Genomic DNA, 18,342 nt, shown 5'->3' with positions numbered 1-18,342 from the left:
TCAAACAAAAATACCAAATGTGGAATTTTAAAAAGCATTGGTGGTTCCAACGGGGTTGGAGAAGGCGGATTTAACCCTCTCATACCCGAGGGTTGAATTACCATCCCACGGCAAATCGTTACAGGAGGGAACATCCTGTGATTCCTTTAGAAAAAAAGAAATCCTTAAACTTAAGTACTTGTGCGTATTGTCTTATTTAGTACCGAATTCATTTTAAAGCAGCCTTTTGTTGTGGCATACCCAACTCTTCCACTAAGTTTTTGTCATAACCCATCCACAACGTTTTGAAATATCATGCTATATATGTTATTTGGCTTTATCTCTCAATAGTGAAGAATCACTTAAATAATTCCAGTATCTAGATCCGTATCCAGATCTTCACCAAAATCTAATCAATTAGGTATTGGCACACACCCAACCACCTATCCACCAAGATTCGTCAAAATCCGACCATACCATTTTGATTTATCCTGCTCACAGACAGACAGACAGGGGTGAAAACATAACCTCCATCCACCTTCCCAGCGGAGGTAAATATTGTGCTGCAGGGTATATCATTTTAGCCCTACTATACTATACAGTCACGTGAAAAAGTAAGTACACCCCATGTAAAGTTTTGACTTTTTCAACATATTTCAACATACAGCTATTTGATCTTCATTTCAACAATATTGATAGATAAAGGTGATATAATATAACAAATATCATGAAACATTTACATTTTGTAGTCCATTGTATAATTTAAATAAACATAAATGCAAATTTCGCATGTGGAAAATGGAAGTACACCCTTGGCTCTAATAGGTGGTATTGCCCCCTTTGGCAAAAACAACCTCAAGTAGACGTTTCTTATAACTGTCTACCAGTCTCTGACATCGACGGAGAAATTTTTGCCCACTCCCCCATGCAGAATTCTTTCAGCTGTGCGATGTTTGAGGGGTTTCTTGCATGCACAGCTCGTTTCAAATCCCCCCACAACATCTCAATGGGATTTAGATCCGGGCTTTGACTTGGCCATTCCAGAACCCTCCATTTCTTTCTTTTCAGCCATTCCTTGGTGGATTTACTGGTATGTTTAGGGTCATTGTCATGTTGCAAGGGCCACCTTCGGTTGAGCTTCAACTTTCTGACAGATGGCCTCACATTATCCTCAAGCACCCTCTGGTACAATGAAGAATTCATCGTGGATTCTATGATGGTGAGCTGCCCAGGCCCTGATGCAGCAAAGCTGCCCCAAACCATAATATTTCCACCATCATGCTTTACAGTTGGTATCAGGTTCTTGTGGTCAAATGCTGTCTTTGGGTTTGTCAAACATGTCTTCTGGTACTGTGGCCAAATAGCTCTACCTTTGACGCATCTGTCCAGAGCACATTGTTCCAGAAGTGCTGGTCTTTGCCTACCGGTGTTCATTGGCAAACTTTAGTCTTGCCCTGATGTTCTTTCTGGACAGCAAAGGTTTCCTCCTGGCACACCTCCCATGTAGATCAAATTTGTGCAGCCTCTTTCTAATGGTAGAATCGTGCACTTTGACATCAACAGTGGCAAGAGCGACCTGTAGGTCCCGTGATGACATTCTGGGGTTCTTAGAGACTTCTTTCAGCATCCTGCGGTCTGCTCTCGGGCTGAACTTGATGGGGCAGCCTGGCCTGATCAAGTTGTCAGTTGTTTGGAATCTTCTCCACTTGTAGATGATCTTCCGGACAGTCGAATGATTGATTTTTCAAATTGTTTCGAGATCTTTTTAAATCCCTTCCCAGACTCGTAGGCATCTATAACCTTCTTTCTGAAGGCCTCAGAGAGCTCTTTTGATCTTGGCATGGTGACGCCGCACCCTTCAACAACAAAGAGCAAACCAAACTAAATGTCTGAGGTTTAAATAAGACATGTTCCTCCAAGATCCTCTCCAACGATGTTCTAATCATTTGCACCTGAGCTGGTGCACCTGATTCTAATTTTAGGTATTTGAAGTAGTGATAAATGTAGGGGTGTACTTACTTTTTCCACATGCGAAATTTGCATTTATGTTTATTTAAATTATGCAATGGACTACAAAATGTAAATGTTTCATGATATTTGTTATGTTATATCACCTTTATCTATCAATATTGTTGAAATGAAGATCAAATAGCTGTATGTTGAAATATGTTGAAAAAGTCAAAACTTTACATGGGGTGTACTTACTTTTTCACGTGACTGTATATGAGTGCATGTGTTCTAAAACTCGCACTCGTGTCCGAAGGAAGCGGTTCAGTTGGGAATTTTTAATGTGATATAGGCAGCCTAGAAACAAACGAAACCCATTAGAATTACCCTTTAGAACACTTTAGAATTACCCTTTAGAACCCTCTAGAATTAAACAAGGTGGGTTAGAAAGGTACTTCTTCATTTTTGACGGACAGATGGATAAAGCTAAATATCGAAGCGGCTTCACCACTTAAAAACCTGCTCTGCTCTGTTTACTTGATCATTCTCTCTGGGTCAGTTTCTATCTGCCTGGAAGTGAGCGAACATCCTATTAGCACACCTATTATCTTGCTTGCTTCCAATAAGCAGGGCAATGGAATCTATCACTGCATTTGACATAAAATCCTTCCTTTTCTCCAATGGACTGATCTCCGATCATCAGTTTGGTTTCAAAACTGCTCATTCAACCTTGGATGTGTGGCTTCTACTCTCCCAACAATGGATGGAAACCCTTAATCTCATGCATAAGATCAGGGCCTGCTCTCTGGACATATGTCGAGCATTGGACACAGTCTGGCACCCCGCCTTGATCTCCGAACTCTGTGCTTATGGCATCCAAGGCCACCTCCTATCATGACTCGGTGACATCCTCCACTCTGTATCCAGAATGTTGCTCTTCACCGGATCCTCTCATCCCCACTCCGTGTCAAGATTGGAGTGTCCCAAGTGACCTCGCCATCAAATCTGATTGCCATCCTTTTATCAATCAGATGCAAGGCAATCTGCAAACAATATGATATCATTAAGTAAGCTGAGGATAGATCAGATCAGGTCAGGTCAGGTAGGTATCAGGTATGCTCGAACCTGATTTTATTAATATAACAGTAATATATTGCCCTATCAAACAGTGTTTCTGATTATACACCGCTCCCGGTGTGTACCCTGGTTTAGAATAGGTACACCGTATCCCTGCGTGTCATAAGAGGCGACTAAGAGGGTTGGCGTCAGGAAGGGCATCCGGCCATAAAAACATTGCCTCAAAAAGAGAACCATGACAATTACAACTACATATGGGCAGGGTACAGCCCGAAGTGGAGATCCGTTTCTGAGGTTTGGGACATGGAATGTAGGGACAATGATAGGGAGATCAGGAGAAGTGGTGGAAGTATTGGTCAGAAAAAGAGTGGACATATGTTGTGTGCAAGAGACGAGATGGAAGGGAAGTGGTGTGAGAATGGTGAAGGGTAGGCAGGGACAGAAATACAAGTTTGTGTGGCAAGGGTGCCCGGAGGGCGTGAATGGTGTTGGTGTCCTGTTTTCTGAGGAGTTTGTAGATAGTGTGGTGAGTGTGACTAGAGTGAGTGATAGGTTGATGATGGTGAAAATGATGATTGGAAAGCTCTTGGTGAACGTCATCTCGGGATATGCTCCACAGGTTGGTCGGAGCGATGAAGAGAAGGACAAGTTCTGGTGTGTGATAGAGAAGCTGATGGAAAATGTGAAAGATGAGGAAGTTGTTGTGGTAGGAGGAGACCTAAATGGACATGTGGGAAGGAGTATGGATGGTTTTGAGGGAGTTCATTGGGGTTATGGATATGGTGTGAGCAATGGAGAAGGTGAAAGGATTTTGGAGTTTGCTGATGGATCTGATTTGTTGATTTGTAATACTCAGTTCCAGATAGAGGATACTAAGCTTGTTACATACACGCCAGGTGGGTCGACAACAACCGTTGACTACCTGATGGTGCGTAGGCGAGATAGGGGGCACCTCCGGGACACAAAGGTGATCCCGGGGGAGGAGGCTGTTTCACAGCACCACTTGGTTGTCTGCGACATAAGGGTGCAAGGTGCGAGGAGAGCTCGGCGTGTGAAGTACCAACCGAGAATGAAGGTGTGGAGGTTGAAAGAGGTGACAGTAAGGGAGGCATTAAAAGAGAGGCTGAGTAGGGTAGAGGATGATGTGGTTGAGCTTTAAAGTGGTTGGATGTCAATGAAAGATAGTCTGTTGGGAGTCGTTGGTGAGGTACGTGGATGGACAAAAGGACCACCGAGGCACTCGGAAACATGGTGGTGGGATGACGAAGTTGGATAGAGGATTGACGAGAAGAGGAAGAAGTTCAAGGAGTGGCAGAAGACGAAGGGTACGAGAGCAGAAAAAGCAGAGCGTGAAAGTTATAAGGCAGCCAAGAAGGCTGCAAAGAAAGAGGTAGCAAAGGCACCGGAGGCATGCAGGAAAATGTTCGGAGAACGCTTGGATTCGGAAGAGGGTCAGACAGCGGTATTCAGGATTGCAATGCAGATAGCGAAAGAGAGGTGTGATGTGATGGGGGTGAGTTGCTTGAAGGATGAAGTGGGACAAATCGTTGTGGACCCAGATGGAATTAAAGGAAGATGGAAAAGATATATGGAAATGCTGTTGAAAACAGAGAATGAATGGGATGGCAACATCGAGAGTAACCCAGTTTTAGGACCAGCAGAGAAGATAACTGAGAAGGAAGTTGAGGAAGCGATAAAAGCAATGAAGAGTAGAAAAGCGGGAGGGCCGACGAGAGTTGTGGGAGATATGTTGAAGGCAGTAGGAAGTTGGGGTGTGAAGAGAATGACAGAGATCTGTAATCTGGTGGTGAAAGAAGGCCGCATTCCAGTGGTTTGGGAACTGAGTACCCTCGTCCCTCTATACAAGGGGAAAGGTGACCCTCTGGAGTGTGGCTCGTACCGAGCGATAAAGTTATTGGAGCATGGAATGAAGGTATTGGAAAGTGCGTTGGAGAGGAGGATAAGGAAGAAGGTGAAGATCGACGAAATGCAGTTTGGATTTATGCCAGGAAGAGGAACGACAGCCGCGCTCTTTATTGTGAGGCAGTTGCAAGAGAAGTACATGGAGAAGAGGAAGAAGTTGTTTCTTGGGTTTGTTGATCTGGAGAAAGCATTCGATAGCGTTCCACACGAAGTATTGACATGGGCATTGAGGAAGTTAGGAGTGGAGGAATGGTTGATCAGAGTAGTGATGGAAATGTACAAAAGAGCGCGCACTAGCTGCAAGGACGAAGAACGGGAACAGTGGTGAGTTTGAGGTGAAGGTGGGAGTACATCAGGGGTCGGTACTAAGTCCACTACTATTTGTAGCTGTGAAGGAGGTGCTGGCACAGAACGTAAAGGAGGGTTTACTGTGGGAGTTGTTGTATGCAGATGATCTGGTGTTGATTACGGAAAGTATGGATGGACTGAAGGAAAAGATGAACAAGTGGAAGGAATGTGTGGAGACAAAAGGTCTGAAGGTGAATATCGGAAAGACGAAGGTGATGGCAAGTGGTAAAGCATGTGGTGAGGTGGAAAGAACTGGGAAGTGGCCATTTGCTGTGTGTAGGAAGGGTGTCAGAGCGTACTCCATTCAATGTACAATGTGCGCTGAATGGGTTCATCAAAAATGTAGTGGTCTGAGAGGGTCATTAACCAGTGTGGCAGCTACATTCAAATGTAAGGTGTGCACAGAGGGAGCTGCAGATGGAGGAAATGTTGAGTTGGATCTTGGAGACGGCGTGAAGCTCGAAGGTGTGAAAACAGTTTATATTCATTAAATTAAATATTCATGAAAACATTAAATATTCCTCTCACGTGCATACATATATATACAGTCATGTGAAAAAGTAAATACACCCCATGTAAAGTTTTGACTTTTTCAACATATTTCAACATACAGCTATTTGATTTTCATTTCAACAATATTGACAGATAAAGGTGATAAAATATTACAAATATCATGAAACATTTACATTTTGTAGTCCATTGTATAATTTAAATAAACATAAATGCAAAGTTCGCATGTGGAAAAAGTAAGTACACCCTTGGCTCTAATAGGTGGTATTGCCCCCTTTGGCAGAAACAACCTCAAGTAGGCGTTTCATATAACTGTCTACCAGTCTCTGACATCGACCGGGAGAAATTTTTGCCCACTCCTCCATGCAGAATTCTTTCAGCTGTGCGATGTTTGAGGGGATTCTTGCATGCACAACTCGTTTCAAATCCCCCCACAACATCTCGATGGGATTTAGATCCGGGCTTTGACTTGGCCATTCCAGAACCCTCCATTTCTTTCTTTTCAGCCATTCCATGGTGGATTTACTGGTATGTTTAGGGTCATTGTCATGTTGCAAGGTCCACCTTCAGTTCAGCTTCAACTTTCCAGCAGATGGCATCACATTATCCTCAAGCACCCTGTGGTACAATGAAGAATTCATAGTGGATTCTATGTTGGCGAGCTGCCCAGGCCCTGATGCAGCAAAACTGCCCCAAACCATAATATTTCCACCACCATGCTTTACAGTTGGTATCAGGTTCTTGTGGTAAAATGCTGTCTTTGGTTTTCACGAAACATGTCTTCTGATACTGTGGCCAAATAGCTCTACCTTTGACTCATCTGTCCAGAGCACATTGTTCCAGAAGTGCTGCTCTTTGCCTCGGTGTTCATTGGCAAACTTTAGTCTTGCCCTGATGTTCTTTCTGGACAGCAAAGGTTTCCTCCTGGCACATCTCACATGTAGATCAAATTTGTGCAGCCTCTTTCTAATGGTAGACTCGTGCACTTTGACATCAACAGTGGCAAGAGCTACCTGTGGGTCGCGTGATGACATTCTGGGGTCCTCAGAGACTTATTTCAGCATCTTGCGGTCTGCTGTCGGGCTGAACTTGATGGGGCGGCCTGGCCTGAACAAGTTGGCAGTTGTTTGGAATCTTCTCCACTTGTAGATGATCTTCCCGACAGTCGAATGATTGATTTCAAATTGTTTGGAGATCTTTTTATATCCCTTCCCAGACTCGTAGGCATCCATAACCTTCTTTCTGAAGGCCTCAGAGAGCTCTTTTTATCTAGGCATGGTGACACCACACACTTCAACAACAAAGAGCAAACCAAACTAAATGTCTGAGGTTTAAATAAGACAGGTTCCTCCAAGATCCTCTCTAACGATGTTCTAATCATTTGCACCTGAGCTGTTACACCTGATTCTAATTTCATGTATTTGAAGTAGTGATAAATGTAGGGGTGTACTTACTTTTTCCACATGCGAAATTTGCATTTATGTTTATTTAAATTATACAATGGACTACAAAATGTAAATGTTTCATGATATTTGTTATATTATATCATCTTTATCTGTCAATATTGTTGAAATGAAGATCAAATCGCTGTATGTTGAAATATGTTGAAAAAGTCAAAACTTTACATGGGGTGTACTTACTTTTTCACGTGACTGTATACTAGCTTGGCTCGGCTCGCTGCGCTCTCCTCACCAAGCGTCGTTACTGAGGAACGGGCTTATTTTAACTGAGGCTAATGACTGTACCTGAGTTGCTGTGTTGTCATGATTTACACCAATCATAATACAAACAATTACTTTGCACAAATGTATTTGTTGTGTTTGTGATATTACATTTTTATAGGCAATTTAGGTTGTAGATTTAGGTTGAATGTTTTTGTTTTCAAGAAAGAACCCCTCTGCACACACATAGGGGAGGGGTAGGTGCAGACTGGAGGTTTGGGACGATTACACCTCACCACCACGTAATTCAAAACACCTCACAGCCATAAAACACGAAATTAAAAACACCTCACCACCAAGTAATTCAAAACACCTCACAGCCATAAAACACGTAATAAAAACACCTCACCACCACAAAATTAAAAACACCTCACCACCACGAAATTGAAAACACCCCACAGCCATCAAACAACAAATAAAAACACCTCACAGCCATAAAACACGAAATAAAAACACCTCACAGCCATAAAACATGTAATAAAAACACCTCACCACCACGAAATTAAAAACACCTCACAGCCATAATACACGTAATAAAAACACCTCACCACCACGAAATTGAAAACACCCCACAGCCATCAAACAACAAATAAAAACACCTCACAGCCATAAAACACGAAATTAAAAACACCTCACAGCCATAAAACATGTAATAAAAACACCTCACCACCACGAAATTAAAAACACCTCACAGCCATCAAACACGTAATAAAAACACCTCACAGCCATAAAACACGTAATAAAAATACCTCACCACCACAAAATTAAAAACACCTCACAGCCATAATACACGTAATAAAAACACCTCACAGCCATAAAACACGTAATAAAAACACACCACCACAAAATTAAAAACACCTCACAGCCATAAAACACGTAATAAAAATACCTCACCACCACGAAATTAAAAACACCTCACAGCCATAAAACACGTAATAAAAACACCACACAGCCATAAAACACGTAATAAAAATACCTCACCACCACGAAATTAAAAACACCTCACAGCCATAAAACACGTAATAAAAATACCTCACCACCACAAAATTAAAAACACCTCACAGCCATAAAACACGTAATAAAAACACCTCACAGCCATAAAACACGTAATAAAAACACGTCACCACCACAAAATTAAAAACACCTCACCACCACAAAATTAAAAACACCTCACCACCACATAATTAAAAACACCTCACCACCACATAATTAAAAACACCTCACCACCACATAATTAAAAACACCTCACCACCACATAATTAAAAACACCTCACCACCACATAATTAAAAACACCTCACCACCACGTAATTATAAATACCTCACCACCACGTAATTCAAAACACCTCACCACCACATAATTAAAAACACTTCACCACCACATAATTAAAAACACCTCACCACCACGTAATTATAAATACCTCACCACCACGTAATTCAAAACACCTCACCACCACATAATTAAAAACACCTCACCACCACATAATTAAAAACACTTCACCACCACATAATTAAAAACACCTCACCACCACATAATTAAAAACACCTCACCACCACATAATTAAAAACACCTCACCACCACGTAATTATAAATACCTCACCACCACGTAATTCAAAACACCTCACCACCATGTGATTTAAAACCAGCACACCGTTATTAAAAACACTTCACAACCAAGGAAACAAAAGTTTGAGGGAGTCGTTAAGTGACAACACAGACACTGCCCAGATGTGTCGATATATAGATAAATGACTGTACCCGAGTTGCCGTTTTGTCATGGTTTAAACCAATCATAATTCAAACAATTATTTTGCACAAATGTATTTGTAATATACGTGATATTACATTTTATAGACAATTGAAGTTGAAAACTTAAGTTGAAAACAATTTTTTCCCGAAAAAATTCCAAAAACAAATTGGAAATTTTTTCAAAAGAAATACCCTTAGGACATACCGACGGGAGAGATATGTGCATACCAGAAGTTTGGTACGGTTCCACAAAAGTTTGAGGCAGTAGTTCAGTGACAAGACAAGACAACACAACACAACACAACACAAGACAGACACTGCACAGATATATATATATACTGTATATCGCTGGGCCGGCCCCCTTTGGTGCCCGGCGATGACGTCATGCAGCGCCTGGAGATGGCTTAGTGAAGGAGCGGTGTACAATTCTCACTTTTGTAACAATACTTTGCCATGTTCTGTTAATAATGTTCGAGTTCCTAATACATACTGCTCATATATGCATGTCTCTATATTTATTACGTTATGCTACTTCGGCTTTTGAAATATTTTTCTTTATGATATTTGTTTCATCTTTCACCCTTCATCTCCTTTTTCAGGATTAAACATCCCAATGTTCTGCAGCTTGTGGATTCATTTGAGACTCGCACAGAATATATCCTCATCACTGAATAGTGAGTTTGCAGTTACTCGGTTAAACTGGTATGATAAAATGGATACAGTAAAATGTGAATCTTATTAGCCATCACGGTTTCAAAAAGTCATTTATCTTGCAATGACGAGACTCATTAACGCTCCTCTTAAATAACAGTTAAATACAATGACTTTGTCAATGCAATTATTGTGAGTGTCATTTTACCAGTCCTTTATTTATCATCGCTCAAGGGACAGTGTTATTGTCATCTGTGTGTGTCTTCATGTCCATACGTGTACATGAAGATCAAGTTTAACATGGTGACCCCTGTCTGTTTACTTCAAATAGAGATGGGGGTTTGTCTTGGAGGTCACCAAGACGAACCCCACCACCATGGGTGAGGCTCTGAATTGGTAAATGCTCTCTGTCCTGTTACCTCTGCCACCAGAGGTGGACGGAGGTTATGTTTTCACCCATGTCTGTTTGGCTGTCAGCAGGATATTTCAAAGAGTTGTAAACAGATTCGGATGAAATTTGGTGGACAGGTTGGGTGTGTGACAAGGACGAATTGATTTGATTTCTGTGGAGATCCAGATCCAGATCCTGATCCGATAATTTTTTAAAGTTATTCTTCACTTATTTCATGGGTTGACTCAGCCTGTCATCCTTCCGAGGTCGGCAAATTGAGTACCAGGCTGCTGGGATGAATGATCCCGGTGTGTACCCCGGTTTAGAATAGGTACACCGTATCCCTGCGCATCGTAAGAGCGTGACCAAGGGTTGGCGTCAGGAAGGGCATCCGGCCATAAAAATATTGCCTCAAACAGGGAACCATGATTGTCATGGGGCCCGCAAGGCTAACCCCCGCTCTAGCGGGGAAAATGGCCTTAAAACGATCATTCATTCATTGCGAGACAGGTCAAAAACTATGGCCTGCAAAAGTATTCACTCCCTACCAATAATGTCACATTTAGATTACGAATTATGCAGAAACAATTTTTCCAAACGAATTTTTTTATTCATAACTGAAGAGATCAAACTAAACAGTTGAAGGAGGTTACATGTCAGGAATACCTGCAAAAAACATTATACAAACGAGATGGTATTCCTAGAATTCTTACCCTGCGCAGTCAACTTGGTGCGAGCCAACTCTTATGTTTTTGAATGTTTTTTTTCTTTCCTTGATCCAATATGGCTGCCAGACCACGTGAGCGATTACATCATAAATTTATATTCTCTAATATAAATGTTGCATAGATCACGCTCAATAAATTTCAAACTGATCAGACTAAGCGTTGTCCCTGTCAAATTATGACGCCATAATTACGACACCAATGACATCATCCTTAACAACACCTATTCCCCATGTGGAGTTCTTTACAATGAGCCACGTTTCAATTTTTTTCCATGGAGTGGTTTTGCAGATATAGAGGTGTAACGTTTTTCAGTTTTTCCAAGATGGCGCCTGCACCACATGCCCTATTACATCATAATTATTAAAATATTCTACAGGAGGAGACGCTTCTATGGTGACAATTTCGTGTGAATCAGCCCAACAGCTGCAGAGAAAAAAAATTCATACTGATCGGATGAAGCGTTATACTTGTCGAATTATGACGTAATAATGAAGGAACCGATGACATCATCACTAACATATCTTGCTCCCCATGGGGAGAACTTGACAATGAACCATGTTTCAATTTTTGCCATCGAGTGGTTTCAGAGATATAGAGGTACAAGGTTTTTCCAAAATGGCGCCTGTACCACATGACCTATGACATCATAATTATCATTATAATATTCCACAGGAGGAGGCGCTCTTATGGTACAAATTTCGTGTCCATCGGAATAACAGTTGCAGAGGAAAAAAAAATTCATACTGATCAGATCAAGCATTGTACTTGTCGAATTATGATGTCATAATGAACGCGCCATTGAAGTCATCATCATCATAACTTATTCCCCATGGTGAGTTCTTGAAAATGAGCCTTGTTTCAACTTTTTCCATTGAGGGGTTTGGGAGATATGGAGGTGTAACTTTTTTCCAAGATGGCGTCCGTACTATGTGACCTATTACGTCATAATTATGAATAAAAAAAATTCTGCAGGCGGAGGTGCTCCTATGGTAAAATGTCGTGTCAATCGGACCAACGAATGCCGAGAAAATGAATTTTAAAAATACAGACACATGTACGCACGTATGCAACATTGCCAACAACTTTTCACTTCCCGAGCGCAGGGTAACAAGAAAAAAGGATTGGAGATTGCAGACCCTTGCCAGGATGCGTTTTTAGTGATTTTTAAGGTTTTTGTGTAAAAACAAATATGGCGGCCGAACCACGTGACCTATGACGTTATCATTAAAAAAGATTCTCCACCAATTTATCCATAAAAAAAAAAACACCTTTAGAGGCCATTTTGCGGGGGTTGGCCTTTTTTGGGCACCGTGGATGGTGTTGTTTTTGTTGGTCCCCTTTTTGAAGCAATGTTTTACGGCCGGATGCCCTTCCTGCCACCAACCCTTTTTGTCGCCTTTTACGACAAACAGGGAATTACCAGTGAACTGGTACTCAATTTGCCAAATGATGCTCAATAAAATTCAACTTGATCGGATTAAGTTTTGTACTTGTCAAATTATGACGTCAAAATGGAGGAACCTATGACATCATCATTAACATATGTTATTCCCCATGGAGAGTTATTTAGCCATGTCTGATGTCTTTAGCCACATGTCAATGAGCCATGTCTCAATTTTTTCTCTGCAGCCCTTTTGGAGATATAGAGATGCAAACATTTTCGGTTTTTCCAAGATGGCGGCCATACCATTTGACCAATGAAATCATAATTATCATTTAAAAATTCTGCAGGAGGAGGCACACCTTTGGTGAAAATCTCCTGTCAATTGGACCAACAGTTGCAGAGAAAATCATATTTATTTTGTGTGGACAAACAGACAGACAGACAGACAGACAAACGGACTCAAACACAATACCCTCTCCTCTGGCGAGGGTAAAAATCGAAATTATTGGTTGCTAAAGTATTCCCCTTCGGTCAGTACTTGGTGCAAGCACCTTTTGCAGCAATGACTGCTACGTGTCTTTTTGGGTATGTCTCCACCAGTTTCGCACAGTGTGATGGTGAAATCTTTGCCCATACCATGCGTGAAAACTGCTCAAGTTTGATGGGGATCATCGATGGACTGCAATCTTCAACAGTCACATAAATGTTCAATTGGGTTCAAGTCAGGACTTTGACTGAGCCACTCAAGAACATTTATTTCCTTCTCATTCAGCCACTCCAGTGTGGCCTTAGCTTTATGCTTCGGATCATTGTCCTGCTGAAATGTGAATCTTCTACCCAGTTTCAGATTCATGGCTAACTCAAGCAGGTTTCATCAATGATTCTTGTATTTTGCACCTTCCATTTTGCACCTTCTATCCTGAGAAGCTTGCCAATCCCTGCTGATGAAAAGCATCCCCATAACATGATGCTGCCACCACCATGCTTGACAGTCAGGATTATGTTAATTGGGTGATGTGCAGTGTTAGGCATCCACCAGATGTAATGCTTTGAATTCTTTTTTTATACAATATCTATGGCTCGTAATGGAGCTCGCACAGACAGACAAATACACACACACACACACACACACACACACACACACACACACACACACACACACACACACACACAAACACACACACAAACACACACATCATTGACAAGACAAACACTTAACATAGCCACTACGATTGGGGGAAGTCCTGTTACTGCCATTACTTCCCGGGATACTCTGGGTGCCAGGGACATCACAACAATGGCACCGCTTTTCTCACCGTACTCAGCGGGGCATTTCCTCAGGAGGAATTTCCTTCTCCCCATGGATGCCAAACAATGAGGATTGTCCGTATTCTATCTATCCTTTTAAATTCTGAACATTAAGCAAGGAAGCGGCACGTAGCCTTTGGTTTTAAAGTCTTTGGTATGACTCGAGCCACCGAGTCTGGCTAAAAAGTTCAATTTTTGTTTTAACCAAAACATCCAATTAATGTCTTGTTTGACCATAAAACCTTTCTCCACATGCCTGCAGTATCAAGATTCTTTTTCAGAGGAAACTCCATACGAGCTTTTAGATGCATCTTTTTCAGTAATGTCTTCTTTCTTGCCACCTATCCATCGAGGCCAGCTTTGAGAAGGGAATGGGATATTGTTGATTGATGAACACTGACCCCCATCTCAGAACATAGAGCCCTGTAGATCTTTCAAAGTCATTGTTGGATTTACAGTGACATCCTGAACAAGTTTCCTGCTTGGACGGCTGCTGTGTTTGGATGGGCGACCTGATCTGAGTAGAGTCTGGGTGCTATGATACGTCTTCCACTTCTTAATGATGGATTTCACCATACTCATAGGGATAATGAGTGACTTTGAAATCTTCTAATAACCCTCTCCTGAATGGAGCTTCTCCACCACTTTATGTCTGACTTCTTTGTGAAGCTTCTTGGTCTTCATGTTTTCCTTGTTGGTTAACCATGTGAGTTGTACCATAAAACTCCTTAGATAAGTGGGTTGGGGAGCTTAATTTTTAAGTTATTGAGACAGGTGAAACCTATTAACTTATTTTGTCACCTTTCAAACAAATAATTTGCTTCTGGAGTGAGTTTGGGTTAATTAGGCAGAGGGATTGAATACTTCTGGAACTGAGAAACATCTGATTTTCTATGTGAATCAAACTTAATCACATTTTATCTGTATGTTTTAGCTTTATCACTTTGGAGTAGTTTGTGAAGTCACTGTATATCAAGTATGATTTGAAAGCATCATGAAATAAGCTCAGGTGGTTTCAAAATGTGAAAACTTTGGAGGGGGTAAGGGTGTGAATACTTTTGCAGGTAGATAACACGATATCTAAAAAGGTTAAATATGGATTCGGACTAAACTTGCTGGTCAGGTTGGGAGTTTGACAAGAACAGCTGATTAGATTTTGGTTCGGGTCTGGATCCTGATCTAGCTAGCCAATCGGTGGGATACAAAAAGTAAAATGTTTCGCCAAAAAGTGGAGGTATGTAATCTAACGAGTGCTGTTCTTGTTCATTTATGTGTTCCTTTGCTTTGAATATGTTCTTCAAACACAAGTCGTTAAACAGGTAATGTACCTCTGGTGGAACATTCAGGTCTGGTCACATCTCTTTAACAGCAAAAAGTTATTCAAAGGAGAGAAGAAATGAGAAACCCATGAAAGTGATATGTGCATGTGCATGTAGTCACCTATGTGTGCACGTAGTCACCTATGTGTGCACTCAGCAAAAAGATCATCTTCATATTGAGTACATTGCAACTTCCCAAACTCAAGTGCTCATTCACATGAGAAACCACTACCCGTGGGCACTATAAATGATGAATTGGCCCTTCATTCCCGTGCCGTTCTACCCTGTTCACTGATGTAGCCTTATTGCTCTCATTGATTTAAGAGGACAAGACAAACTGCAAATAGACTGATGGATACAGCATTGTGGAGTAAGGAAACAATGCTGTGTCTAAGTACAGAATTGTGGACAGCTAACCTTTTCACCTAGCACCACAGACTGTGGATGCAACCAACAGACAACTTGTATATTGCAGTGATTGTCAAAACTGGGCACACACATTCACTCTGATGCACCAGACTGATGGATAAATTTACAGGAGACGGAAAAGTACAGAAGTAAGACCGTATGATCTATTCATATGGGCCCCTAATATACGAAAGGTTTGTCTTTCTATTCCCTCTTGTTTAAGAGAAATATCCAATTTCGTTTTGAACTGATGCACTCAGCTCCCTGTCTTCACCGCTCGACTTGGCAATCTATACCACACACTCTGTATCTATTACATTAATGAACAGGATAAAATAATTAAATTGGTATACGTGGGAGAATTACAGGCCCAGACCAGGAATCGAACCCAAGTCCTCTGGAAAACCGTACCAGTGCTCTACCATCTGAGTTAGGGTCTTCCAGATAGCTCAGGTGGCAGAGCTCACGGATGAGCATATACATGATCACATGCAGGACAAAGACATTTGTATAAATCATTGTATTCTTTCATGGATTATGTGGATATTATAGACAACAAACACGCAAAGCCTATTGGATTCGAACCTGGTTCTCCTGCAATCAATCATGAAACGAGGCAGTCCGAAGAAATGTTACTGAATAGCTTAAATCTCGTTTGACATCTTGTAGAATGGATGAGGACGTGTCGTTACCATTTGGACTCGAGGTGGTCAATCCCCTGCCTCCCCTACCCACAATTATGTTCATTCTGTAATGTCTTCGTCAGTAATAGTATAAACCTCTGCCAGTGGTAGATTCTAATGCGGTGATCTTTCTGGATACAGTGCGACCGGAAAGGAGGTGTTTGAGTGGTTGCTTGAGCTGGGTCGTTATTCGGAACAAGATGCGAGCGTTGTGCTACACCAGGTGCTCACTGCCGTCTCTCACCTGCACTCGCTTGGAATCGTGCATCGGGACCTCAAGGTAAGATTAAAAAAGTAAATCTGTCAATGCTTACTTTGTCATTCTGGTTATAGCTCTTTCATTCCCATTTGGTTTTATATTTATTATATCCAAACATTTTGTACGTACAGGAATAAAAAGGTATAAAATCGGAACCGGCTGTGCAGGCCTGACTTTTCACTGGGGTTAGGGCAGTTATTTGAAATCTGTTGAGTCTGTGAAACACCAGGATGACAGTTTATTGCTGTGTCAGAATTCAAACCCAGGCCGGACAGCTGAGGCGAGTGTATTTACCTCTAGGCCTTCCTCCGAGTCCCAATACAATTATTGAGACAAATATTACAAATATATAATTGTTTCCTCATTATTTTATTGCTCGAGTAATTAAATAATCCATATGAAGCTTTCTTGTTGTAGACACATTCGGCTCGGTGGCGCCATGTCTAAATCTCCGAAGGCATCTGGGATCGAGCCCGCAGTGACCGTGAAAGTGTGTTTGACATGTACAGCATCCCCAACTGCCAAGAAAATAATGTAGTTGTTTTACGTGTGATGCCACACACTACTTAACTGATGTTGTGAAGACCCGTCTGACCAGAGATGAGCCAGTAGACAAACTCCTTGCTTGCACATACGCGGGAATACCTGCCATTTCTTTCTCCCTCCACTCTGAAATCAAGTAGCGCAAAAACGTCATTTTGACTTCCACAATAGCCGTGGTATTCGAACAAGGGACTCTCACCACTCAAGACCCCAACCCATGACCGATCTGAATATTTATGAACACAATGCCCAGCCGATTTCCAAGTGTCCTCGAAGATGCAGCGTAAACGAGCCTATTGAATATGAGATCCTTGTTGAGTAAGTTTTCCTTATGGAGAAAACAACTGCATTTTAGCATTTGTCTTAGTGTGCTGCAGATTTTAAATGAGACAAGTCAGGAGACGACGATGGTTCATGAGCGAGCGGTATTCAATGACAAAGGTCAAAACCGACATTGAAAATATATAAATAGGAATGTCTAATCAGTTATGAGGTTAGTTAGCTACACAATACCGAAAATTCGGTTCGATTCCGACAACTTTGAAAATTTGACCTTTGTGACCTTGAAATGTCAAAACAAAGGTTACTGACCTTGAAATGAGATAGAAAATAATGTATAATCAGTTATGAGGTTGTTAGCTACACAATACCGAAAATTCGGTTAGATTCCGACAACTTAGAAAATTTGACCTTTGTGACCTTGAAATGTCAAAACGAAGGTTACTGACCTTGAAATGAGATAGAAAATAATGTATAATCAGTTATGAGGTTAGTTAGCTACACAATACCGAAAATTCGGTTCGATTCCGCCAACTTTGAAAATTTGACCTTTGTGACCTTGAAATGTAAAAACGAAGGTTACTGACCTTGAAATGAGATATAAAATAATATATCATCAGTTATGAGGTTAGTTAGCGACACAATACCGAAAATTCGGTTCGATTCCGCCAACTTAGAAAATTTGACCTTTGTGACCTTGAAATGTCAAAACGAAGGTTACTGACCTTGAAATTAGATATAAAATAATGTATAATCAGTTATGAGGTTAGTTAGCTACACAATACCGAAAATTCGGTTCGATTCCGCCAACTTTGAAAATTTGACCTTTGTGACCTTGAAATGTCAAAACGAAGGTTACTGACCTTGAAATGAGATAGAAAATAATGTATAATCAGTTATGAGGTTAGTTGGCTCCACAATACCGAAAATTCGGTTCGATTCCGCCAACTTTGAAAATTTGACCTTTGTGACCTTCAAAGGTCAAAGGTCGAAGATTCTGAAATTTGTTGGAAAACTTGTATTTCATGATGTATGTGATAATATAAGATCATGTTCGACATTTCACCCTATCAGGAAGTGAACAATGTAATAAAACCATCAAAAATCGACTTTTCTAAATTTTGTGACCTTGTGAC

The 18,342-nt window shown here is 41.1% G+C and overlaps 1 protein-coding gene across 6 annotated transcripts in view; it reads left to right on the top strand.

The window, feature by feature from the left end:
* Positions 1-18,342, top strand: part of LOC137425600 (caM kinase-like vesicle-associated protein) — a 141,278-nt gene that overhangs the window by 39,391 nt on the left and 83,545 nt on the right. For all 6 annotated transcript variants that reach the window (XM_068114190.2, XM_078776852.1, XM_078776854.1 and 3 more), the window contains exons 4-5: positions 9,853-9,927; positions 16,267-16,405. In XM_068114190.2, the coding sequence (XP_067970291.1) occupies positions 9,853-9,927; positions 16,267-16,405 (214 nt within the window). The remainder of the gene's footprint in view (positions 1-9,852; positions 9,928-16,266; positions 16,406-18,342) is intronic.

The sequence above is a fragment of the Myxine glutinosa genome, chromosome 4 (assembly GCF_964187855.1).
Source record: "Myxine glutinosa chromosome 4, kmMyxGlut1.1, whole genome shotgun sequence".
NCBI classification, from domain to species: Eukaryota; Metazoa; Chordata; class Myxini; order Myxiniformes; family Myxinidae; genus Myxine; species Myxine glutinosa.
Note: the sequence above shows the minus strand (reverse complement) of the source record. Positions and strands in the feature narration are given on the sequence as shown.